The 25,878-nt window shown below is 41.0% G+C and overlaps 2 protein-coding genes and 1 long non-coding RNA gene across 6 annotated transcripts in view; 2 read left to right on the top strand and 1 right to left on the bottom strand.

Annotated features, from left to right (window-relative positions):
- mon2 (MON2 homolog, regulator of endosome-to-Golgi trafficking) overlaps nt 1–2,069 on the top strand; it is a 42,015-nt gene extending 39,946 nt beyond the window's left edge. For all 4 annotated transcript variants that reach the window (XM_044193377.1, XM_044193375.1, XM_044193376.1 and 1 more), the window contains 2 exons: nt 776–858; nt 1,329–2,069. In XM_044193377.1, coding sequence (XP_044049312.1) covers nt 776–858; nt 1,329–1,492 — 247 coding nt within the window. In that variant the 3' untranslated portion in view covers nt 1,493–2,069. The remainder of the gene's footprint in view (nt 1–775; nt 859–1,328) is intronic.
- Nucleotides 2,070–3,571: 1,502 nt separating this feature from the next.
- On the top strand, nt 3,572–4,081 carry LOC122874931. Its single transcript, XR_006377708.1, has 2 exons — nt 3,572–3,748; nt 3,822–4,081. It is a non-coding gene; the product is annotated as an uncharacterized LOC122874931 (long non-coding RNA).
- A 5,259-nt stretch (nt 4,082–9,340) lies between these two features.
- Nucleotides 9,341–25,878, bottom strand: part of ppm1h (protein phosphatase, Mg2+/Mn2+ dependent, 1H) — a 35,896-nt gene continuing 19,358 nt past the window's right edge. The window contains exons 5-10 of the mRNA XM_044193656.1: nt 25,791–25,875; nt 25,463–25,581; nt 16,656–16,719; nt 14,575–14,682; nt 11,578–11,729; nt 9,341–11,203 (exon numbers count right to left, since the gene is read on the bottom strand). Coding sequence (XP_044049591.1) covers nt 11,056–11,203; nt 11,578–11,729; nt 14,575–14,682; nt 16,656–16,719; nt 25,463–25,581; nt 25,791–25,875 — 676 coding nt within the window. The 3' untranslated portion in view covers nt 9,341–11,055. The remainder of the gene's footprint in view (nt 11,204–11,577; nt 11,730–14,574; nt 14,683–16,655; nt 16,720–25,462; nt 25,582–25,790; nt 25,876–25,878) is intronic.

The raw sequence follows: 25,878 nt of genomic DNA, 5'->3' as shown, positions 1-25,878 counted from the left end.
AGATAACATGTTACTCGTGGCTTGAGGCCATATTAGCCGTTACTAGCATAACACACCCATAGACAGTATATAAAGATTGACGACGCGTCTCCACTTCCTCCCACTACACAAAACTGAAGCCAAAATATCCTGGACACGAGAGACAGAGTCTGCGCAGTAGTGATCAGGGTTGGAGCCGCGGTATCAAGGTCCAGGCATACACCCCGCCGACTCAATCGCGAGCAGGGCTCAGCTGTCAATCATGACGTGAAACCCATTTTTTATAGCATCAAATAACTAATTAATGCAACACCATAACCCCTTTTGTACACCTAGTCATAGTAGTTAAATACATATTGAGTCTGGATCTCCTGATTAATCATAATTAATCTCTTGAGCAACATTCTGTCTGTTTTTTTTGCTGCTCTTCAGAGCTAAATATCTTGCATTATCATGGACACTGTAATAATTTGCTTACTCTCGCCTGTATAGTGGAGAGAAAATGAATCCTGCTATATAGTCATGTAAAGTAAACCTTTGCAGGACCTTCAGTCACCTTTTTCCATGAACTTTGTTGCTTTTTTTCTGTCATGGCTTGTTGTTTAATTGTAACTTATTCTGTGACAGACAAGTTTATTGTTTTGCATATAAGGGTGCCTTCAACAGCTCTAATCAGAGAAGCTCTGAGATCTAAATTAGGTGTTTTTTTCACCCATCCACTAATTGTAACATGTACAGGTTTTATGTACTGCCTGTCTTTGTATCTAATAGAGATCTCTGATCTTTTTCATTTTAGGCAACAAGTGACAGAGATTATCTTTGTCTTGAAAGCTATCAGCACTTTGATGGACTCGCTTAAAAAGACACAGCCAGAAAATGGTGAGTATCAAACTGTGTCAAGGATTAAATAGATCTTGGAAAGAGGTGACACAATGAAAAAAACATAAAAAATACAATAATGCCACCATATCTATCATCTATTCGTTTCAGATAAATGTGTCAGAGTACAGTTGGGACCATTTTTCAAATGAGTTTTATCTCCAATCTGGGTAGAACTGTTTACATTTCCAGCAAGGTCAATTACAAGATTATTTTTTTTAACCGCAATAGATTGAAATGAGACACATAAAATTACATTTTTGAAGTGTCCTTCAAGATGTTTGCATTACGTTGTCCTTTATTCAGAGCAAAACTCATTTCCATATGCCTGTGGGAATTTTATCAAGGAAAGGATTTCTTTGATTGCCTTCTATCACAATTCATATTCTCTTCTTCCTCTCTTTCCCATCCCCACTCCTCCTTTGTATTCTTTTCTCTTGTTCTGCGATTCTTTTGTTTACTGCCTGCAGTGGATGGCAACACATGGGCTCAAGTGATTGCCCTGTACCCCACACTGGTAGAGTGCATTACATGCTCCTCGTCTGAGGTGAGCTCAGCCTTGAAGGAGGCCCTGGGGCCCTTTAAAGACTTTATGCAGCCACCCGTCTCCAGAGTCCAGAACGGAGAGTCCTGACCAGGCTCGCTCTCAGCTCTTTGTTTTTTTTATTATAAAAGATGAATCTTGAATGTGTCTTCTCGACCCACGTGCTTTACAAGTGCACAGACATGAACTCCACTTGAGCCCCATCTACGGTGACATGAAGCAACCCACGGTGAACAGAGATTCGAGGCCTGCTCGGACCATGCCGATGACCCTGACCTTCATACGCATCATTGTATGCTTCTCATGTGAGCTGATAACGCCTCTCTGCCCCCTCCATTCTCATACAGACCGGCTGCACTCTTGTGTTAACTGCAGAGATTTAAAAAAATAATAATAATTGCAGTGTTGCCTCTGGGTTTGGTTTGTTTTATTCTCCTGATGAGGCCAAGTCGATGTACAGTGTGTGGTGATAGTGTTGATGATGTAATTAAGAAAAAAATGCAAAAACTGGGGCTTTATTGACACTTAGACTTTTGCAACATTTTCAACAGTGAGGATTTTATGCAAGAAAACAAATCTTACTGTAACATTCCATGTCATCTTTAGCCAACCATCTGAGAAGGGATGTACTTGTCTGTATAAAATAAATGGGACAATTCTACAATCAGCTCTGTGCTTCGAGTGTGCTCAGTTACACTGCATGTTAACTTCCTTATCGTACCACAAGTAAATTCATTTAAAAACAATCTGTTTATTAATATCAGTCCCTTTTTTTTCAAAATGGTTCTTTGGCTGCGTATCACACAGAGTTTATATTGAGAATTTCTGTCAGCCAAGATGTCCCTGCAACATTCCCTTTTATTTAAAAATGATATTTGTAGTGTCCTTATATGAAAACTAGCATTAGAATAATTTCACATCATCATCATATTGGCTGAACCTCATTAAAATGTCACCAGCACCATAGGCGTAAACCTTATTATAGTTCATCAAGTTGGTCCTGATTCAAATTTGTTGTGATTCACTTACAAATCATCGTTTAAAAGCATTTATTTTATTTTATATTTCTTTCATTTTTGTTTTTCTTGTGAATTTTTTTGATACGCTGTGTATCGAAAGTTCCCAGGTATTTTAATTGAAGGAAGGACCCTATTAGTAGATGCACCCACAGACCCTTTGGCAGTTCTTAAAATTTAAAACCTCAAAAACACACAAAACAAAACAGCAGCTAAAAAAAAGGAAAAGAAATGCAGCTACAGCACCTATTGCCTGCAGGTGGCGCAAGTGTTGCAAATTGCAGCAGCTACTTTGTTTGCCTGAAGAGGGCGATATTGAAATGTCTACAACTGATCTGATAATAACCGAACAGCTCCCCCTTGTGGAGAATGTGCAGCCTGTCAAACACGAGTTAGTGAGTTTGTGACTTGAGAAACAAGCCAGTTCTACCAAATATGTCAGACTGAATCACAGGGAAATTTATTACAAGACACCTGGAATTAGTTGTAATGATTCAGGATTTTAGTTAATTTGAATATTTCCCTATATGATTAGCATATTGTAATGTGGCCCACACTTTTGATTTCTGTCTGAAAGGCATAAGAAAAGAAATATTGTTATTCATATTGTTAATGACTTGTTATTTTATGAACACATTGCTATATGTCACAAAATACCACCACATTATATTAATACCTTGTATAGATATTAAGGTGTGGTATTACAGAAGTATAACATATGTATTTTTATTTCCCAGTGTATCCAAGTTAGAAGTTGAGGGACATTTTAAAGAGAACATTTTGAGCATTGAGGCTCTGGTGTTAAAGTTCAGTCTTGTACTTTACTGTATGGGGTGTCAGTACTGTACAGCAGGTGGGGTTATAGTGACAACAGGGAAACCTCAGGAACAGAAAACACCCCTGCACCCTTGAAATGTTGTGCTCAGTCCCTACACACGAAATGACATAGTCAGCCGTCCCTGCATACTGTAGGGACCGCTCGGCCACCTCCCAGTGTCCCCTGGAGGTACCCGAGCCCGAGTTTTGGATCATCCCGTAGGTCATATGAGGGGAAAGGACCGTTTTGTGGTTCGCACTGAAGAAAAGGAGGAAGGAGGAGGAGGAGGAGGAGGAGGAGGAGGAGAGCGCAGGGAGCAGGTCTGCTTGGGCGGGGTTTCCCTCTTATTTCAAGTCTGCATAGAAGAGGAGCGAAGCGAGAGAGGACGGACCATCTCCGGCTGCGTGGGAATGTCGCTGTAGTCGAGAAAAGTACATGTCTTTTAGCTTTTACGATATATTTAGTCTTTTCTTTAATGTCCTCGTTTTCGACTTTCTCTCGCATTTTGACCACGTACTGGCTGAGGTAGTAGTTTGTGCTGTTGGTTGGGTTGTGACACTGCCCGCTATGGAGATGACTGCGCAAGCTACTGCCTTGCTAGTGCTGGTGCCTCCACTTCAGCCGAGGAAAAAGCCCCGCTCTCAACGCTGTTAGGCGGTGTTAACAGGTAATGCACACCGCTAGTGTTGCGGTTTGCTACCTTGTTATGTTTGAAGCTGCAACTTAATTGAATGCTTTTAGACAGAAAATGGCTCGTGGTTGTTGCATTTTTGAGATGAAGCCGTTTGAGAACTGTATCATGTTTCATCCAATAAAATACTGAATGGTCGTGGGGGGGGAAAAGCACTTTTGTTGTATGCAGTTTTAATTTTACACACATACCTAATGTTAGATTTGGACGAATTAACATGCATTTTAATTGGTAGGCTGCCATAGTGCCTTTTTTTTTGCAGGATGGAGGGGAAAGCTTGCATGGATTAGCTGGAAATCCGACAGATAGAAGTTTTTATAATTTGCATGCACATTTTAAAATGCACGAGGCAGTCGATATCTCGTTTAGATTTGCATAGTTTTGCACCACCTCAGGCGGAGTGGGCTGTGTAGAAAGCATGTAGGTCAACAGTACTGTTGCTATGAGGAGAGGAGTGACGTGGCTCCTGCTGCCCACAGAGGTATCCTACAGTACATCTGCTCTGATACACACAAGCTGGCTTTATGGCTCTCCCCTACGTCCTTTGTTGCTAATGCTGCATACCATCAGCCACTGGAGCAGATGGTGTGTGCTCTTCATGCACCGAAACACCTCTTACATGCAGGACAGAGCTCAGACATGAATCTGTGCAGCGCTGTTGGCACTGTTCACCTAATAATCTGATTATTATGCTAAATCTGGATGGTGTGTGTGCTTCAGTACTTGAACTCTGTGGTATGCACAGACAGACACACCACATGACCTAACCCCCCACAGGCGTTTCAGCAGTGGTGTCCTCACTGAGGTCTGGGAGCAAAGCGCTGATGTGGGTCATGCGTTGTGAGTTAACCTTTGAAATCCTAACTGCTGCCCAACAGCATCCAGTTGCTCTGTATCACATTAGTATGGGCAGTCAGGGTTCTCCTGATGGGGGTGGGGACCGGAATTGGTAATGAGCTTTGATTGGCTGCAGGGGCCAGGCATCCTGGGTCGATGAAACCGTGCAGGGGCTGCGGTCTTGTGTTCAGACCCCCACAGCCCAGATGAGAGCATGCCGCTCACTCAATGACAGACTGACTGAAGATTGAATCCTGCGTTTGACCTTCCAAGAAGATTCCCATGAAATATTTATGAGTTCACACTTGATAGTGTGTTTGGCAGAGTTCTGTTCATCTTGGGCCACAGTTCTGCCCACTAGCATCTGTGCTGTATAATAAATTCTACTCCAGCTACTCATTGTAGAGATACACGTAGGTTGAAAAGAGGGCATGCTTTTCCTTTGCAGAAGAAGCGGACTAGTAAACAAACCACATATGATAATTATTGTCAAGCCTGTTGAGTAGCAGTTCTACAGGTCTGCATTAGCTATATTCAAATAAGTGTCTGTCTCATGCAAGAAATACAAGTAATCCAGCCCCCAGGGTAAAACCAAACATCATTTATCATATCCTGACTGTAAAAAGAGCCAGCCTATGGACCAGTGAGCAGCGCAGAGGCAGCCCATGTCCTCCTCATCCATCTTGTGTCAAAGCTCTCATTTGAGCCGGGCCGCAGATAAATCATACTTCAGGCAGCTGAAGCCCTAAAGCAGTAAATTAGAGCCCCCTGTGGAAAATCTGCCCGCTCAGATGGGTATCACAGCTGCACCGTTGAAGCAGCCGCACCCTTGTCCTGACAGGACAGTCTACCCTCGTGTGTGTAGTCTGTGTTCACGAAGTACCTTCACACATGCTGCCTCTTGTAATGCAACATGTTTGGAATTAGTGCTGAAACAACTAGTTGATCGCTTTGATAGTCATTTATCAAGCAAACTGCCAAACATCTGCTGGTTTCAGCTTCTCAAATGTGATAGCTGGTTTCCTTTGTTTTCTACGAGTTTAAAAGGGGCTGCATTATAAAGTCAGACCAAGAAAAGCAGCGTATTAAGCACCTGTAACCATCAAATGTTCTGCATTTTTTCTTGAAAAATGACAAACGATTAATCAATTGAAAGTTGCCGATTAGTTGTCTTTCGATCAATTAATCAACTACTTGTTGAAGCTCTAATTGTAAATTTGTTTGTCTTTGGGTTTTGGACTGTTGGTTGGACAAAAGCAATCTGCAGACGTCACCTTGGACTCTGAGAAATTGTGATGGTCATTTTTCAAAATGTCTCTGACATTTTATATGCTAAATGATTAATCGATTTGAAAATAATCAAAAGAATAATCGCTAACAAGTAGAGCTGAAACGATTAGTCAATCACCAGGAAATTATTTGGCAACTATATTCACAATTGATTCATGGTTTGAATAGTTTTTCAAGCAAAAATGGCAAACATTTGATGGTTCCAGCCTCTTAAATGTGAAGATCTGCTGCTTTTTCTTGTCTTATAGTAAAGTGAATATCTTTAAGTTTTGAACTGTTAGCCAGACAATATATGTTTATATATATATATATATAGAGAGAGAGAGAGAGAGAGAGAGAGAGAGAGAGATGATTGCAGGAAAAAGGCTGTCAAAAAATAATACAAATCACATAATCCTGCTCCGAAAGGAGGCTTGAAGGCTGTGGGCCCCAGCAGCGCATCACCTTTCAAGTACAAGAGATGAGTATCCGCTGCAAGCCCACTCAGCATCTCTCTCAGATCTGTCCACGGGTGGGGTGGAAGTGCTGCAACCTTGGAAAAACAAGCCACCCACAGAAATGACTGTGTCATCATTGCCGTCTTCCAATCTGGACCACACACACACACACGTGTGGAGAGTAGGAGTGGAGTGCCAGATCAGTGCTGGCCTGACTGGAGGAGGACGCAGCGCTGGCCTGTGGGGACCAGATGGCCCTCCAGCTCCTGCAGAGGACCCGGGAGTGTGAGACTCCCACGACAGCACTTTATGATCATCTGAGTGTGTGTAAAGGTATGTGTGTGTGTGTGTGATGCGCTCAAACCCTAATCTTCACGTGTGGGTAGGATAACATGAATTGAAAAAAAAACCCTTCAAGTGAGTTAGAAAAGTGATTGTTTACAGTTGTTATACACATGTGTGGTCCATAAACCTTTCCTGGCTCTCTGCTCTGTTATCCCTCAGCATTTATTTCCCATCCTCGTTTACTTAGTTTTAATTCAGACCCATTTTATAAAAGAAAGATAAGGACATAAAATAAAAAGATAATTGATAACATAAAGAATAAATGTTATATAAACTACCAAAGACAAAAACAAAGAACTTGGTAATATCAATGGGAAAGGCCACAGAATCTTGTTTACTAAAATTCAGTCAAAATGACCTGCACATATGAAGTTGTTACTGTGCAGCAGTTTCTATTAATTGGTTTCGGGTGCAAACAGTCTCACTGATTAAGCTCTCTGATACAAGTCAGATGTGTGTGGACTACTTGAAACTTAATCTCCCCAACTTCCGCAGAACAAAAAAAAAAAAGGCAAGTTCTTATGATCCCAGTTTTACAAGCCTTGATGTATAATTTTCAAGATGACTTACAAAAATGCTTCAGGAATAAAAGAAACAAAGGGATCCTCCATATAGGCCCTTTTCACAGAAGACATGTCACAGTAGGAAAAGCACTGCTTTAAATTATAAAATGAACGATGGCTGAATGCCATTTAGCTGCTTCAGTTTCAGGGTCCTGGTATTGTCCATGCTGACTCACTGCCATGGCTTTACAGAGCCATAGTTAATGTTATTAGCACCACCTGTGCTTTTCTTACTATGACAAGTCAAACTGTCTGCTGTGAAAAAGGCCTATTTTAACCTGCTATTGCCACAGTTCCATCTAATATTAGCTACTGTGTATTTTTGCAGATGTATAGAACCTAAAAGTATCTGATCATGTTGGACACATCACTGTCCCCAGCTGTCACTGGGACTGTAACAATGATGTTACTCCACCTGTTTCTGGTTTGGAAGTCTGTAAAAACCTGCAGTGAAACCTGCCCTACTGCAACTATTACTAGCATGGGTTTCACAGTTTTAGTGGCACATTATGGTCTTAATTCTGTTTGGTATTTCCACCCTACAAAGAATACAATATTTGGGAAGAAATGTGAGATCCTTGGTGTATTTCTGAATAATTTGGAAATATAGGGTACTGTATAAACGAGCACGGAAAACATACTGATTCACTGTTACTGTTTGAGTACTAGCAGGTATATAACACAGGTTGTCTGGTGCCAAAAACCATCAGGTTTCCTTTCACTGTTCACAACCCACAGACTATGGAATGCATCATCTTTCATGTGATACCTCTGTCATGTCATGAACTATGAAAGCTTTATCCTGTAATTTGATTTCCATCTGGTCACTCAGGTATTTTCAAGTATTTGGTATCACAGCAGTTAGGTAGTACTGCAGCACAAGTTTCACCTAAAAATGAGGAAGTTATTCCTCATTGTTCCACACCCACTCTCATTTACTGCATTTAAATGTAAGAGTAGTTAAAATGGGGATGAACGTCTCATCGCACTTTTTTTCTTGTCAAGTTATCAAGTTGTCTTTCATCACTTCGGGGTGTGCGTGCTTCAGTAGTCGAATTACGCCCCTCACAGCAGCCTCCACCATGAAATCTTCTGTCAGGCTATTCTGTGAACTGATACCCTTCATCCACATATTGCTTTGGGATTCACTTGACACAGTTTGTCAGAGTGGTGATGGTCTTATTCTATACAGTTACTGGAGTGTAAGGGAGTTTGTCCCCATTCAAGCCTAGAGTTCCTACAAAAATGTCTTTTAGGACTTACATTCCCTTTCGGATTTGACAGTGAAATATCTGGATACACAGAATTTAATTACATTTAAGTAGCAGTTTAACACAGTGCAGCCAGTGGTGAAAGAAGTATTCAGATCTTTTACTTAAGTAAAAGTCACAATACCACAGTGTAAAAATACTCTGTTACAAGTAAAAGTCCTCCATTTTAAATATCACTTAAAAGTACCAAAAGTAAAAGTACTCATTATGCAAAATGGCTCATTTCAGAATCAGATATTTCCTATTAATTGATTATAATTAATGTGTACACCACTTTAATGTTGCAACTGGTAAAGGTGGGGCTAATTTTAATTACTTTATATACTGTTGGGTAGCTTAATCTATAATAATACACCGTAATTTATTAGTTGATTTATATTTTGTATTAATAATCTAAATCTGCAAAGAAACTAGTAACTAAAGCTGTCAAATAAATGTAGTGCAGAAAAAGGTAGAATATTTGCCTCGAAAATGTAGTGGAGGAGAAGTATAAAGTAGCATAAAATGGAAATACTCAAGTAAAATACCTCAGAGGTACAGTACTTGAGTAAATGTACTTCACCACTGCAGACAGGTTCAATCAACATCTGGTATCTGGTTTTACTCTCTACTATACAGTTAGGACACCAATTTATTATCAGTGACACAACAGGGTAATGTGGGAAAAAAGGTTAAAAGATCAGAAATTGTCACTTTATTTTTAATAGAGCAGAAAAGTGAGCATGTAAACCATTTTTTACACTGTTCTAGGTTTCCAAAACAGTACAAATAACGTCTTTTGTTTCAGTAAGATATACATCACTTACAGTAACTGAAAGGAGAGAAGTGTCCAATGAAAACGTTATTTACATTTTTACATTTAAACGAAGTTACTCTGTTCCATCTTTCACCAGTTTCAGCCACTCGTACAGCAGTTAAGACAATATTTGTGCCCAATTAGTAGAAGCTGAAAACTACGACTACTGAAACTTAATGAACTAAAATGTGGAAGGTCAGTGAATCGGGGAACACTACTGATTGTAGAGACACATAAGGTTAGTGTTGTCTATTCAATTGTCTGCAATGATAGCATTATTTATACTTCCTTTTAAGTGACACATGTTAAAAATCAAATGCAAATTTCAAGAGGCACCTGCTATTCATAAGGTTGGGCTTATCTTAATAGGGACAATATATCCAACTGATACTAAGAAAAGGTAAACGATGGGATTTTTGAGATTATATATATATATATACATATATATATATATATATATACTGTTGTGCAAAAATACATTTTTTTGTACAACTGTATACCCATCGTGCAGTTCCCTGGGTGACGTTTTAAAAAAAAATCTTGCAGGTACAGGAGCAAAGTACGACAATGTAACTAATAATGGCACAGGTAGCAGGTGATGATGCACCTGATGTAGCATGCAAACAGCCACTCAGAGGACGACGACTACATTTGTTATGTGTAATGCAATAAAAGGACGAAAATTATGAGGTAGATGGCTGAGGGTGAATAAGTGCAACAGAAAGACTTCTGTGTCTTTCCTTCTTAAATCTGAATTAATGTAAAAGCTGGGCTAGATTTAATAGCATGACAATATGTTGTCAACAGGGCCACGTGTAGCTGACAGCAAAATCTTGAGGGTGACTCCTCCTGTTAGTGTATTCTTCATAAATGTGTTTCTTCATTTTCAAAGGAAGCATTTTTTCCTTAATAGTAAGTACAGTATTGCTATGCAAGGGGTGCAAATGAGCAAAAATAGAAACTGCAACAGTAGGAGAACCAGCAGACATACTGTCTAGAGACGGCTTACACGTTTGTTTTTTCTCCTTTGGACAACATACTAACAATTGCACATGACTGAACCTGGCTAATTTAAAAGCTCTACATGGGACAGAGGAGGTATGATACATATATGCAGGACATCAGTCTTCAGGTTAGGTTTTTTACACTGTACAGGTGTTCAACCAAACACACTTATCAAATGTCTTACGCCTTGGAGTATTTACATTTACACATTTATAAATATTGTGCATTAATTAGTAACAGCAATCCTGAGATGTACGTCACCATCTCATCTATGAGAGTCCATGCTCTCAGCCTTAGGCATTGCCCCACAACAAGATTCAGATGGCTTCCTCGAGATTGAAGAAAAAAAATAAAAGATAAATGGACGAAAAAAAGAGATCATCCTGATTGAGGATGATCAAGGGGAAAACAGCCTGGACAGAAATCCCGTCTCTGACCAGAAACATCTTAACTCCCTCAGCGGAGGAAGAAGTCCACACTAAAGCACTTTAAAAAGAGCATAAGGGATGAGGGAAGCTGCAGAAGTGAAGTTGGGAGGTCAAGGCAGGGTTATGTTTCGGTGGTGGTTGTAGTTTCGTAGCTTGGCTAGTTCTGCTTGTTGCCATACATGAGGGGAATGATGTAGACAGAGATGTCATCTCCAGAGCCTAATCTGTCGTTGGATATCCTCCAGCCTCGATCCTTCAGCACCCCTCGCGCTCTCATTACGAGATCTTGAGCTGCCATTGTGTACCTGACATAACAAAAGTGATGAATGATTAAGGTGTAGTCATAGCATGGTGATATACAATAATATAAATGGTCAAATCTGATAATAAGTATGCACAGTATCTGACTAAATACATCTGCCCGCAGCCAGATGAAAAAAAAAGACAAAAAACATTATAGTGAACTTTTGAAACTAAGCTCACTAGAGAAGAAAAGTCAGAGCACCCCGTTAATAGTCTTACAAGCTTTTCCTTGACATCAGAGAAATGACTTATCTAAATGTTTGGAAATTTGCATAATTACAACAAGATAGCAACGTTCATCCTCTACAAATAAGACAGGGGTGAGAGGAAGTTCAGCCCTGACTGGTGGCTGCAGCTGTGTGATGAGCCAACGTGCCTGTGCTGGTCGTCGGGGTCGCAGTTTGCCAGGAAACAGGTGACAGCTTCAGCTACTTCCTGGCTAGAGAGGACATCCCACAGTCCGTCAGTTCCCAGCACCAGAACGTCATCAGCTCCATGCTCGCACTGCGCCAAAGGGTAAACTTTGACCTGAAGGTGATGGGGGGGGGTAAAAAGAGACAAGGGTTGAGAGATGCATGGTTTCTAGGAATTACTTCACTGCTGCATTCACGCAATGTCGGCAGAACAGAAAAAACAGCCCTTGTTCTGACTTGGGAGTATGTACGCATTATTCCATGGGGGTTAGCCTTAGTGCTAACCTTGTAGTCACACCAGATAAATAGCCTAAATCAGACTCTCAAATGTCAGATTGGCCAAATTCATCACTTTCCCCTCATGGTATCTAGCCATGCAAACAGTTTTGGTTTCATTTGTCCAGGTTTTGTGATATCTGCTTCTACGATTTCTGCCGCTCAAAGAATAAAAAAAATACATTTAAAAAAAAGACTACAGGCACACTAGCGGCTTGGCACAGCAGTGCTTTGAGCTAAATGCTAATGTTGGCATGCTAACTTGCTTATAATGACAATGTGTGCCAATTCCATACTACATACTATCTGCATACAGTATGTACTATTTACTAATCTTTATAGTATACTGTTTTTGCATTTAGTATACATGAAATCAACATCCTTAACCATTTTATACTAACGGGAAACAATACTTACACCGTCTGACTTAAATCAAACTGTGACTTTAAAAAGACTGTCAATTGAACTTGTTTTTACAGAAGTTAAATTGTTTTGTTTTCTAGGGTGTTTCTTTTTCACAACCATCATTCCCAATGCATTGTGGGAGAATAGTGTGCATCAACAGCACACTCAAAAAGTGATTTTTAGTAAGCATTGACTGTGTTGAATATACTTTATTTTGTCACTTTTCCAGAGTAAACACACTACATGAAAACCTGCTTAGAATTAGCATGGACCATCTTAGTTTCACGTGTTAGCATGCTAATATTTGAAATTTGATGAAATGTCATGTGATCACCAAAAGCATTAGGATTCATCATCTGGGGAACCTGAATGTTCAAATAGTTGTTGAGATATTTCAGTTAGATTATTTCTTTGGTAGAAAGTAGTTTCAATAAAAAGATGTGTGAATTATTCTGAGTAATGGGATTCTGTTTTAGAAGGACATGTTACCACTGAACTTTCTAAATATCATTTTTAATTGGAGTGAGCGCTACAAACAATACAGATACCAAAAAACTTTAGCAAAAAAAAAAAAAAGATGTGCAGGGCTAGATACCACAGAGGGTAAGTGAGAAAATATGTTTTTTTTTTGTAATTTGGGTGAAATCACCCTTAAGTTCACATTATTTCTTGGCACATCTTCCTGTATATATTGTTCTGAAGCTATTGATGGCCTCAATCTTTCAAAGATATCCTTAAGAAAAGAGGTATGTTACTGTGGCAACTTTTGTGAGGCACAATCTCTCAAATTACTATGCCTGAACAAATGCATACTCTGAAAGAGCAAGCAAAATCACCCAGTGGCCTTGGACTGGAAAAAGAAACTGCCTTAGCTCGGTTGATTCAAGTAAATCCTTTGCTACTGTGGGGGAGTTGCCTATTCACAGCAGACACACCAACTTTCTGCAAAGGCTACTGCTAAAAGAGCACAGCATGGCACAGCGCCTGTGAATGACCTCCGCGTGGATCATGAGCCTCCATGTTGCGGTCAACCTTGTGATTTAAGTCAAGCTTTGCAAGAGAGAAAAGGATTGAGGCTATCAATCCATGAAAGAGACGGCACTTCCTAGAATCGATTTCAAAACAGGGATTTCAACAGCAACAAAATATCTCTGAAAGAGGGGTGATGACCGAAACATTTGATTTCTGACCCATCGCCCATATTTCATCTCATGATGATGAATATGATTTGATGACTCTGATGAAGTGTCAAGGTTAGCTTTTTTTCTGAGCTTTTTTTTTTATATAACCTCAGAGCAAACAGTTATTCTAACTTGATATGTTTTCAGGAAGTGTTTTTCACTCTCTGCAGGACACTCTCCCATCTCTCCCACACATATGATTTCTTTATTTAGTAATTCTCTATTTTTTCCTGCATTGAACCTCTGATGCTCAGGTCTGGCATGTCTTACATATACTAATAATGTGTTCACACTATCTGAAACAATAGTGACTTCAAGCATTGCAGAGGAAAAATCTGAAAAGAAATACAGCATCAAAAAGGAGGCTGAACTATGACTGAACTCAGAGGGCAATGAATTAAAGATCAAGAGAATTCATGGGCTTCGTGACTACTGCAATCATTTGCAGTAGACACTGGGAAGGAAAGGAGTCATTTGAGAGCGACGGCCGGTGGGGAATGTTAATGTGCGCGTTGACCACATAGTTCACAGTGTGGACTGTTAACGGCCAAAGGCATTTTACATCGTCACATCTGCACTCTTGTTTTATCAGGAGGTTATGAGGTAAAAATGTAAAGATCCACCATAAAATACTGTAACACTGCTATTGGTGTTGTGAGTTGCATTTCCATTATTTAGAGTTGTGTTTTTCATATGCATAAATGCTCAAATGTCGATGATGTTGATATGTTTTTTGGCAACAACTGGGTTTGGCAGCAGAAATGTTTGTAATACATATAAGAAATATAAATGTGAGGCTCTGGCCCTCCAGATCATCCTTACTTCACTTTTTGGACATTCAACAATCCTTTATTTGACTGAAAGTCCACATCCCATGTCTAGAAGATAGATACTGTTCAATTCAAATAGTGGAAATGTAGGAAATGGTTTTAGAAGAGTGGGTACGTAAAAACAAGCACATTTCCACATTTTATTACGTAAGTATTAAGTATTAATACTAGTTATGTATAAAGGATAATGTGAATGAGTAATTTCACTTTGTCTGTACACACTGTGAAGGAGGACATAATAAAGGACAAAATTAAGAATGGAGCCTACCTCTGGGCAGCAGGACAGGAAGGGCTTAATGTAGATGTTAGAGTCGTGCACTTTGAGATTGTGGTCCCCAAGACCTCTGGTGACCCCGATGGTCGCCAACACACGAGCCTGCAAAAAATCAGAGGCATGTAAAGCACCACCTCCATTTGAGTCAAACAAAGCAACAACCAACTCAATAGTGTTCCAGGTTCAGCTTCTCTAATAGAATGCTTTTTATTTTTGTTCATCCCAGTTCCGTACAGTAAGCACAGTGAGCCGAGGCTGAACGAGGAAATTGGTCTGTAAAGACAGATTGGGTCATAATTTTACTGTTGGCCTTCACTTTCTTAATTCATTTTCTAGTTTGGCTAACCTGGGGATTTGCCTGCTCGTCTGACTGCTTGTGTTTCTTGCCCTGTCTGACTTCTTTTTAGTGATGTCACTGCGCTCCCACATCTAAGCAATGAACTCGGCGAGTGCAATGTTATCATTACCGACAGGAATGAGAACTACAAAAATAAGACCCAAGTTGTAATAAACTAGAATGATCTGTTAAGCCTAGAGAAGTAGAGTTGTGTGGTGAGATTTTAACAGCTGTGTAGGTGTTCCTGATGAACTGCTCTAATGAACTGCTTTCAGGCAGGTTTCTGAAATATGTGTGTAACTGAAGCAAGATATTTTTGACCATGAGCATATATAAACTCCTCCTTGGATGAAGTTCAGACTTAGTTCATTAAAATACTATATGACTTAAGTGAACCTCTTGTGAGTCTATTGCAGTCATTCCTGGTAATTGTAAGGAATAACCTGCATGAGACATCCTTAGTTACATTTCACTGACGGATACAGGCTTCTCCCAGTGGGAATCTTTATCTGGATGGATGAGCAGCATTTAGGCAAATAAACACAAGCTCATCGTCAGCATCTTCCAGTTTTGTGAGTGCCTAATGATCGTTCCCAAAGCCCCAGATGCCATCAAGCCCATTTGTAAGCTGTACGAAACTCTTTTTGACTCCTACTGTCTGCACATATCGCCACCACCGCCTCTAATAACGGCTGCTGGCACAGGCCTGGGGAACTGGGCTAATTGAATCTACTGTACAGCGTTTGAGACAGGGCGGCACATAAGGACAGGGAGAGGAGTGAGGCCTGGATCAGTATGCAGCACAGAGAGGGAGAGAGAAGGGAAGAGTGTTTCAAAGTGGCAGCAAAGCTCCTCCGGCGGAGAAGGGGAAACATCCTGGGATTAATTGTTGAGCGTTGGGGCCCAGCAGGCTGCGCGCCGGGCTTTGAAGTGCTCTGGCGTCCTCTCCCTCGCACAAAGCCCCCTCACTCTATCTAGCCATCCATCTCCTCGCCTCACTTCAAAGGGAGAGGACACGACGTGGGCACAGCCAACAGTGCAGGGGTAAACCCGAATGTGGTTGCAGGAAGAGCGCGCTGTGGCGTGACATCATCAGTCAAACGTAAATCTACTGTCTGTGTTAAATAGAAAACTGGAGAACGCCACAGTGAGAACATATTCAGATCTATCATGTTTCCTCTCTGACCTTTTCAATGCAAGAAGGACAAGATGCTGCACACCACCACATGCACAGCATCTCTGAGGGAAAGGAAAATGTCGTGAACAGTGTGCTGAGCTCTTGACCTTTTCTTCTATGTTTCATGTCAAAACACTGACAAGATTCTCCTGCAAGTCAGTGTTTTAGCAACATTATATTCCACTTAACACGTGCCACTTTTTGGACACTTTTCAACTGTCTTTCATCACATTTTCATCATCTAGCGGGTGGCTCTGATGGGAGTCCCACCTTTGACCCCTAGCTGTGTTAGTGCTATGTTTTACCTGCTGAGGGACATAAAAGCACAAAGTCCATTAAAGCAAGAGCGGAGATATTTTCTGTGCAGTAGGTCGGTGCAGGATGTGAATCCTTGTGGAAAAAGAGGTCAGGAATGCTTTCCACAGGCTGGCTCCTCCACACAGTGACGGGGGGGGGCTTGGGGGGCTGACTAATGGTGCCCTGGCGAGCTTTGATTACAGACGAGGCGCACAAGGCCGTGGGAGTAACTCTGTCAGCAAGCGGCCGCCGTGCACTTCTTACCTTTTTCCCTTCGCCGTAGATCAGGGGAAACTTTAGGTCATCGTCCTCGATGGTTTTATATGCCCTGCGCAGAGGAGAGAGGACACTTTAATGGGTTTTTGGTTTATGGCAGGCAGCGTACACGTGCCCTGGAGATACATCGCCTCTGCGGCCCCCGCAGGCCCTGCTGCCGAGGCGAATGGCACAGAAAGAAAGAGTATGCTAGGAAGAAAAAGACTGTGAAGAAAATCCATCCAGACATCATACAGAGAACGACACAAAGCCTTACCATATTTCTCCTCCTCCTGTTTTTTTTCTTTCTAACTCATCTTGTAAAAGTCTCCCTAGTGACAAAGAGTGAGACATCTATGGATGTATGAGACACTCCTGGTTTACTGTTGGTTTTCTGGGACTGTCTGCTGCAGTTGTGTGTGTGTGTACGTGCATGTATGTATCTGAAGGTCTGGATGTAAAGCAGCTGAATGATGCAAGAGTATCCACGTTTACATTCCCCTGCTCTCAGAGCAGTGTTTAAACTTCCCCAACTAATGAATAATTTACCATATTCAGACTGGGACCAGACAGAGCTGCAGTACAAGGAAAAAGACTGTATAATACTGTATGTTTTCATGCCAGGTCTTAAGATACACTTTTCACCTCTACAGCTCAGAAACTTGCAGTGAATAAACCCTAGCGGGTATACCTTTTTTCACCCTTGAAGAGTTATACTTTAGAGGAACAGCTGTGTCACTATACAGTACCAGAAACATTACAAATTTGTGCCAATTTCCAGAAGAGCTGCCAGGACAAAGTTTTCCATTCACAACTCACACCAGGTGCTATGGATAGAAATATCTGGCTCTGTTTGAAGGCACAGTCTTTACCTGGATCAAATAACATTTAGAAATACAGGTTATTCTTTATTTTAGCCTTTAGACCGGAGGAAATGAAGGAAGAAATGTTTATAACTGTCATAAAAGCTTTTGACAGTGAAAAATATCTGGTCTGAAAAGCTGCTTAAAACAAACCTAGTATTATTTGCAAATATCATGTGACTCAGGCCTGCCCCACACACCTTATCCAATGTTTTTCAGCTGCTGTGAAGCAGATTAGCAGGGACCAGGATGGTTTTTGCATTACTGCTGGTTCCACTCAGAGAGACCATATGTTTCCACCTTAGGCGAGCACTATACTGCTGCACTCAGCACTTTTTTTAACAGTGTGCAGAGCGAGGACTATCACAGCGAACGCAGCCCACAAACACAGAAATACAGTTTGCAGCCTGAGACTCTTCTGAGCGGAGAGCTGTAGCACAAAATATTGGTCCGTAGAAGTGTTTCCTCACTAAAGTTTGCAGTGTTCATGGTGTGGGAAAACCTCTAAAACAAGCAGTTTGATTATGTGAAATTTAAACTGAGCATTAAAAGAGACACTAATTTAATTGGTGCAGGTCTTAGCCTCTCTATTAAAAAAAAAGGGGAAACACCATTTCTCCTGCCATATCACTTCTTTCATGTGAGTATTTCACCTTCAAGAAGTGTTAGTCTCCTAAAAAACAAACAAACTACAACATAGAGACACACACTTTATGTCATCATTTCAAAGATGTCTTGGATGGAATCCCCAGAGCCTGCTGCTCACAGAAAGAGAGGGATGCACACTAATCCTGTTATGATACCTGCTTCCCGCTCTGGGACACGAAAAAACGGCGAGGAGAGTTGCTCAAGGGCTGTACTGTTTGACCACAACACTGAACGATTTCACATTCAAGGGCTGTTTGGACGCCCGATACGTTGCAGTGTGACTGACTGAGAGAGAGAGAGAGAGAGAGAGAGAGAGAGAGAGAGAGAGAGAGAGAGAGAGAGAGAGAGTGGAGGAGGAGGGGAGAGGAAGAGAGGGATGCAGGGAAGGAGGGGGTTGTATCATCCTCTCTGCAGGTGACAGGCAGGAGGGGAGAGGAGTGATGTCATCTCCACTCGGTGCAAAGAGGGGTGACAGAAACATTAGCAGTCTGCACACACACTATTATATACTCTACACATAGAAACACACACACGTACAAGCACAACCAGACACACACACACCCGTCGACAGACTTTGAGGTGACATTGTGGCGGGCCTGTGTCAGCACCGGATGAGTCAGACAAATTGGTGAAATTGACAATTGGGTTTAAATAAACTTTTTGGCCAACCTTGATGGGCTTTTCAGAGATTGAGTGGTGCTTTCAGGAGCAAAGTATGGCCAGAGTTAATGGCAGTGACCCAAATGTAATGCAATTGCAAATGTAAGCTGTAGGCATCAGTCGTATTGGTACAAAGGCATGGGAAAAAAAGAGGGAAGAAGAGAAGGAGGAGCAGGAGAGGGAGTGAAAATGTATGACAGTGATGAAGGTGTGTGTTAGTCACCCTCCTCTCTCATTCATTGTTTATAGGATCATGGGGAGGACAGACACCCCAGTGTGCGTGGGCACTAAAGAGAGACAGCTTGAGCGCTGTTTATTGTCATTTATCATCACCCTCCTGTTAGGCCTACACACAATAGTTTATTAAAAAAATGTCTATCTTTACATCTTGCAAACCCTTTTCTTCCTAGCCTTTTCCTCTCTTCCTTTATCTCTATTTCTATCTTCGCAGCTATCCTCAGTCTTCTCACATTTCTCTCTGTCTTTGAAGTAATTTCCTTCTCATTTGTTCTTTTTTTTTTCTCCTCTCTCTGTCGTCTCCAGCCACCACCACCCCCCCTTCCCTCCACCTGGCTGGCTGTGTTGCCGCGGTGTTTGGATCATGTCGAACACGGCCGACCGCTCAACATCCATCACTCCGGGACGTCTCGCAAACAAAACCGCCTGCCGTCCTGGACAGCGACCACCATTACAGTTTGCAACGCCAAAGCTCACACTCTGGTCCAACTGGCCAAGGGGTGGGGGTGGGGTGGGGGTGGCGGGTGGGGGGGGGGGGTGGGGAGACACAGAGAGAGGTGGGCTGCGGACTTGTATGCCTTCATTAGAGCGTGGCCTTGATCATGGATGCCTTTTGAGGGAATTGGATGGCAGCTTCCACCCACACACACAAGCAGCATGTGGGCACACTGGCTGCACATACAGACAGGAGAGTGTACATGTACAGACAGAAAGCTACAGAGACAAAAAAAAATGATCCTATAAAGCTTATAGTAAGGGCTGGCTTGGGTGAGCCCTGAACCATCCCTTAGTTATGCTGCTATAGGCCAAAACTGCAGGGAGACTTCCCATGATGCACCTCTTTCCTCTCTCCTTCTCTCCCTCTCCATCTGTATGCATTTTTATCCCATTAATGCATGTTACTAACTCAACATCTTCTCTCTCCCGTAGTTTTGTGCTTTCTCGTTTCTCTCCTCTCTCCTTCTGTCGCTTTCAGCAGGTATTTCTGCCTCCGGAGCTGCAGAGTCTGGATCTGTGGTTGTGGGCCACCTGCTGCCCCCGTATTCCTGCTCGACAACTGCTACTATAGTTGTTGTTATTGGCTCTGTTACTGATGCTGATGTTATTCTTCCTATAGCTGTCATTCCTATTATTACTAATTTATTAATATTACCACTACAATTACATTTCTACTATTTAAAAAATTCTAGGTGGTATTTGCATTGTGCCTCCCTCTCGAAACCACCCCCCCCCCGTCTCAAAACCTAACACGGCAGCCGCAGATGGCCGCCCACCATTGAGTCTGGTTCTGTCCAAGGTTTCTGCCTCTTAAAGGAATTTTTTTCTTTCCACTGTCGCCAAATGCTTGCTCATGGTGGGATTTGTTGGGTTTCTGTAATTAATATTATAAAGAGTACGGTCTAGACCTGCTCTATAGGAAAAGTGCAATGAGATAACTTATGAATTGGCGCTATATAAATAAAATTGAATTGAATCCTCTGTACCTATAGAGCGTCTCAACTGCACCTATACAAGATGACACAGTTAAGTCACACCCACGCACATCAGCGCAATCAGCCACGCCGGCTGACAGGATACTAATTTAAGACCCAGACGCAGTCTGGGTTAAACGAGCAGAACTGGGTTATGGGTAGAACCTGATTAAAAATACATCACAGGCTGTCTGCGCTGCTGAGACAGTAAGCAGGCAGACGAGCAGGCTGCAGAGAGTTCTGGGCCCAATAAGGAACACAGCGGCTGACTGACCTACATCTGCTGAACCAAGCGGCGCCACAAGCCGCAAAACACAACCGCACAGAGGTGGTGTCAGAAAACATACCGCTCATCTCTTCTCAGTCACTTGCACCTACCACTCATATTTCTATATGCATAAGTGCGTACATATGCATAGCGCGTTTTCTACAGAGGGTAGACATAATTAAAACACTTCCACGAATAAAGAATTTAAATTTTTAAATAACTTGATTATTTCTATTTAATGCTACTTCATACAGTATGTCTAATTTAGTGCAGTAATAATAGGCATATTAAGATTTTACATACAAAACATACTTATAAGATGCAGTATGTAGATAACCTCCCAGAAGTATATAAACTAGTTCAAATTAGCTCCACCTTAACCAGCATAAACAATGCTGTATCAGCATGTATCAGTAATAATAGTCCACTATAATAATAAATAATATAATTTGATACTTTAAGTACATTTTACTATTAATACTGTTTTACTTGGTGGTGGTGGAAGAAGCATCCAAATAATCTACTTAAGCAATACCGCAATGTAAAAAATACTCCATTACAAGCAAAAGTCCTGCATTGAAAATTATACTTAAGAAGCGGTACTAAAAGTATTATCTGCAAAATATAGTTCAAGTATTAAAGATAAAGGTACTCATTATGCAGGAAGAAGGCCCATGTCAGTGTTATATTATAATATATTATATTACTGGATTATTATTACTGATTCATTAATGTGTAGGCAGCAATTCAATGTTGAGGTGGAGCTAATTTTAGCTACTTTATATACTGTTGTTTATTGACTGAGTAACAATGCCCAGAGGGCTTTTGACATGTATGTGTGAGGGGAGATGGCTCATCAAAAATCATAAAATAAAAGGAGGAGCACAATGGGATGGAGGAAGAGTGGAGACTTGATGTTTGAAACAGAGGAAGGAAATAGCAAACAGCTTGAGAACTAATGAAAGAAGTTCTACAGTGGGTAAATGTGTAAAATGTGCATACTTGTTGGAATTCCATTGATGGAGCCTGTATCAAGGACTGTATCAGGCAGATAGCAAGTATTGTTCCATTGAGCTATAATTTTGGTTTTAAATTCTTCAGTGAGCTTCGGTACAGATGCTTTGTGTGATTTGATAGATGTGAATTACTCTCTTTCTGATGGCATATCTGGATCTTCCTGATGAAATGTCCACCTACTCACAGAGGTCGGTGTAAAGAAACAACCGGTAGCGTATTATTCCACTTCCCTGTCGCCTGTAGAACCAGGCTTGCCACCTTGCTATCAAGCTCTAGCAGCAGCACATCTGATGTATGAAAAAGCATCCTCTATCATAACGGGTTGTGTATTCGGTTATCTTTAGTCATCCCGAGCCGCATGGTTTTCAACAATGCGCAAGCGGGGAAGTCATCAAGAAGATAACAAACATGGGGTTATGGTCACCTAAACTGCAGGCACAGGTGGATGCTATATTGGGTAGATGTGTAACATGCATAAAATATCAACATCCGAAAAGGCATAACCACACCAACTGGACAGATACCAATACTGCAGGGTCCATTCAAACACACTGCAATGGACTACGTCAGCATGATTAAACCAATACAAGGAAAAAGGTGTATGTTTGTCAGAGAGGGCCATCTCAGTCATTGTAGTAAACCTTCTCTAGCTAAAGGAAATGCCAAAAATCAAAACAATGGAGAGGAGGATGAGACAGGAAACAAAGACTCGGTAGGGCTGGGTTTAAAAAAAAAAATAAATCGATTTTCCGATTAAAATCGATCTTTATTTGAATTATCCGATATCGAATCATAAAATCCGAGATCGATCTTTTAACATATGCCTGCCCTTTTCCCGTGGAGGCGTGAAGCTTTAACCCCACCAGGGGCCTGTGTCCACATAGCGGGTTTTTTCGGGCAGAGAAGCGCTGGAAAGAAGCGATTGTGCGGTGAGAGAGGAAAAGCTGCACATGGGTTTTGTTTCTACGACAAGCAGATTGACATTAGATATCTACCTGACACAATCGTTCTATCTCATCTTTTTTCCCTTTAAACCCGGAAATAACACCACAACATTTAGAAATGCAATACTAGAACTGTATATGATTAAGGCACATTTTTTCAACCTTAAATGTCAAGTTTTATTTCTTAATATCTATGTATTAATTTATAATATAATGTCTGGGGAAACACTGGGGTGTCTGAGTGGAGCTATCAGCTCTGTTACAGGTGATTTAAAAGGTCAATTCTTAATGTAAACATTTCTGTTTTTTAATAATGCACCAGGTCAGAGGGTTCCATGTACAATTTACAGCATTAGTTATCTGAGAATCTCTTTCATATCCAAGCAAAATTGGTATTGTTCCTGAAATATCCCTAACCGAATCGATATTGAATCGAATCAAATAGGAAATCGAACTGAAACCTTGTGAATCGAATCGATTCGGGAAATCAGCAGCGATACCCAGCTCTAATACAGGGGTCACCTTGGCAGAAAGGGGTAGAAGCAAGTCGCTTGATAGAAGGACTAGGAGACTTAGAGAGACCAGTTAGCAGCTTTAACATAGAAAGTGATTTTCCTGACAAGACCTATGAACCACTAACACAAGGTAGGAAAAATGAAAAGCAGGTCCGACGGTGTGGTCCTACCATGTTAGCCTCAGTCATTCCTAACAAAACTTCCACAATTTATGTAAATTCTTTATTTACTAGTTAAAACCACTAAACACTGTAACAACTAGAAAACTCATCATGGGAAATAGTATTAAACAAAACTAAATGCATTTGTCAGTTACCTCCAAACTCAGCCTACTATGTTAAATCAGTTTCATGTTGGGATAATATTTGTCAAGCTCAAAATAGCGATGATCCATTAAAAATAACCACAGGAGTACACATCTGAACTCTCAAAAAGCACTACGAACAGTCGGTAATCCTGGAACAACAATCAGCTGTCCCATACACCTAAACTAACAACCTGAGCAAACAGATCAAGGATGGAGAAAACCCACAGCCACTCTCACCTTGCCAAAACTTCCTTTGCAGGAATTATTAGAAGATTGCAAAGATTGTGTATTGGCAACATGGATACAAGCCAGAAAAGTGTCCAACAAAAATGAATGATATGGGATTTGTGTTAATTCATTGTATTTATGATTTGTATCATGTGTTCCTTTGTAAATTTGTAAGAGATTAATAAAGTGTAAAGTGCAGTCACCCAGATTGAAACAGAATGGTACATAGTACCATGCGAGTATGTAAACTACGAATTTCCATGACTCTAGATCTAACCTTTAATATTGCTTGGCGGGGAGAGCTGTGTTCTAAAGTAATGGACCAAGGGAAGTGGGTAACCCAAACAGAGGCCCTGCTGTGGGGGCTAGTGAGCTCAGTGTTATACAAAACCGAAGAGGAACACACACTCCCTACTAATCCTTATCAACCTGAACAAATTCAGATTATATCCTCTACAACCTGACTACTTGGCCCTATCTCATTTGATGGAAAATGGTTTAATGGCAGCAATAGTCTTAATGATGCCTGAGCAACCAGACAATAATATCTGCAAATTAAAAGGAATGCTTTATAAACAAATGGTAACGGTAGCTTTGTAGCAATACAGACCCCAGCTGGTGCTTGGTCTTGGACAACAATAACTGAATTAAAACACGTGTGAGCCACAGGAACCAGGTCATCAAATTTATTCCACTGATCTAAATATTGGATGCTACAAAGATGAGTGTATGTTTGATAGACCAGATCAGAGATGGATGTCAAAATATCAAGCTTGGTTATATTGGCCGTATCAATTTAACTCACCACAAGGACGTGTAAGAGATATCAATAATTGCGCTGTAGAATTACCAGCAGATAGACTTAGAAAACAAAGTATTCAAACCAGACAAAATAGAGAAAATCCTTACTGATGATATCGCAGAATTGACCGTGCCAATAACATTAGATAATAGAAAAAAATAGAACCCTCTAAAGTCTCAATTCAGAGTGCTATTATCCAACTACCGGAATAATCTTCCCCCTGGACGCTTCTCTACTATGTGTTCTCATACTTTCACATTTCGATCTGTTTCTCAGTCTTTATGTATTCTCTTCTTTTCTTTTCTTCCTTCTCAGACCATCTCCTTCAATATTTGACCTTTTTTTTTTATCTCTCTCTCCACATTAAGATAAAGAGCTGGGTCCTTGCTGTGCACACAAATTCCTTCTTTTATTTTTCTCACACACAGAATAGGATGAAGATTGCTACTATTGGCTATTTTCATAAGGCGTACGTTATAGGAAATCACTCAAACGTACTGCACGATAATGTCACAAATTAATGTTTCTGCAAGGCATAATTATATGTGGCTAGGTAGCAGAAATTATTTTCACATACATTTCTCTCAGAGGGCACATACATGGATCCGACCAGATACACAGGAGGTGTGAGGATGTAAAACATTGAACAGTATTTTCAACAAATGTGTTTAGCCTTAAATAATTTAGCAGGAAGGCAGAGGAGAAACTTACTGACACACATACTGAAGGAGCAAAATGGGGGGGACAGTGATATCCTCACAGTTTGCATGCAATATCACACTTGTGTATTGTGTTTGACATTAAGAGATTAATCCAATCATTAAAACAGTCAAAAAAATGTATGAATCAACCCACCATCCCGACATGGTGAAGTCACGGTACAGCATCCTCTTCCCCACCTCCTTTCTCTGGACTCTCCTCGGAAATTCCAGATGTGTAAACTCGTTCCCTAATAAGTGGGGCTGCATGTAGGCCTTTGATATGAAAAGACAAAAATAACAGACAAAGAAGAAGATGTACATGCCCAGGAGATAGGAAAAACAATTCCATAGTCTAATAAGCTGGCAGAGAGAGCAGCCAGTGTAAGAGAGACAGAGCTAAGCATAGCCGGTGTCTCAACGGGAGGGGAGGTCAGCTCTGCTAATATCTAACAGCTGTGCTCGCTAGAAAGGTTCTTTCTTACCAGAAACTGCAGTCGCTGTCTCTCTGACTCCGGTGTGAACTCTGCTGACATGGGGATGACTTCCCCGGCCCGGATAATGATCGCTCTG

This window comes from Siniperca chuatsi, linkage group LG4 (genome assembly GCF_020085105.1).
Source record: "Siniperca chuatsi isolate FFG_IHB_CAS linkage group LG4, ASM2008510v1, whole genome shotgun sequence".
NCBI lineage: Eukaryota > Metazoa > Chordata > Actinopteri > Centrarchiformes > Sinipercidae > Siniperca > Siniperca chuatsi.
This window is presented reverse-complemented; position numbering and strand designations above follow the sequence as displayed.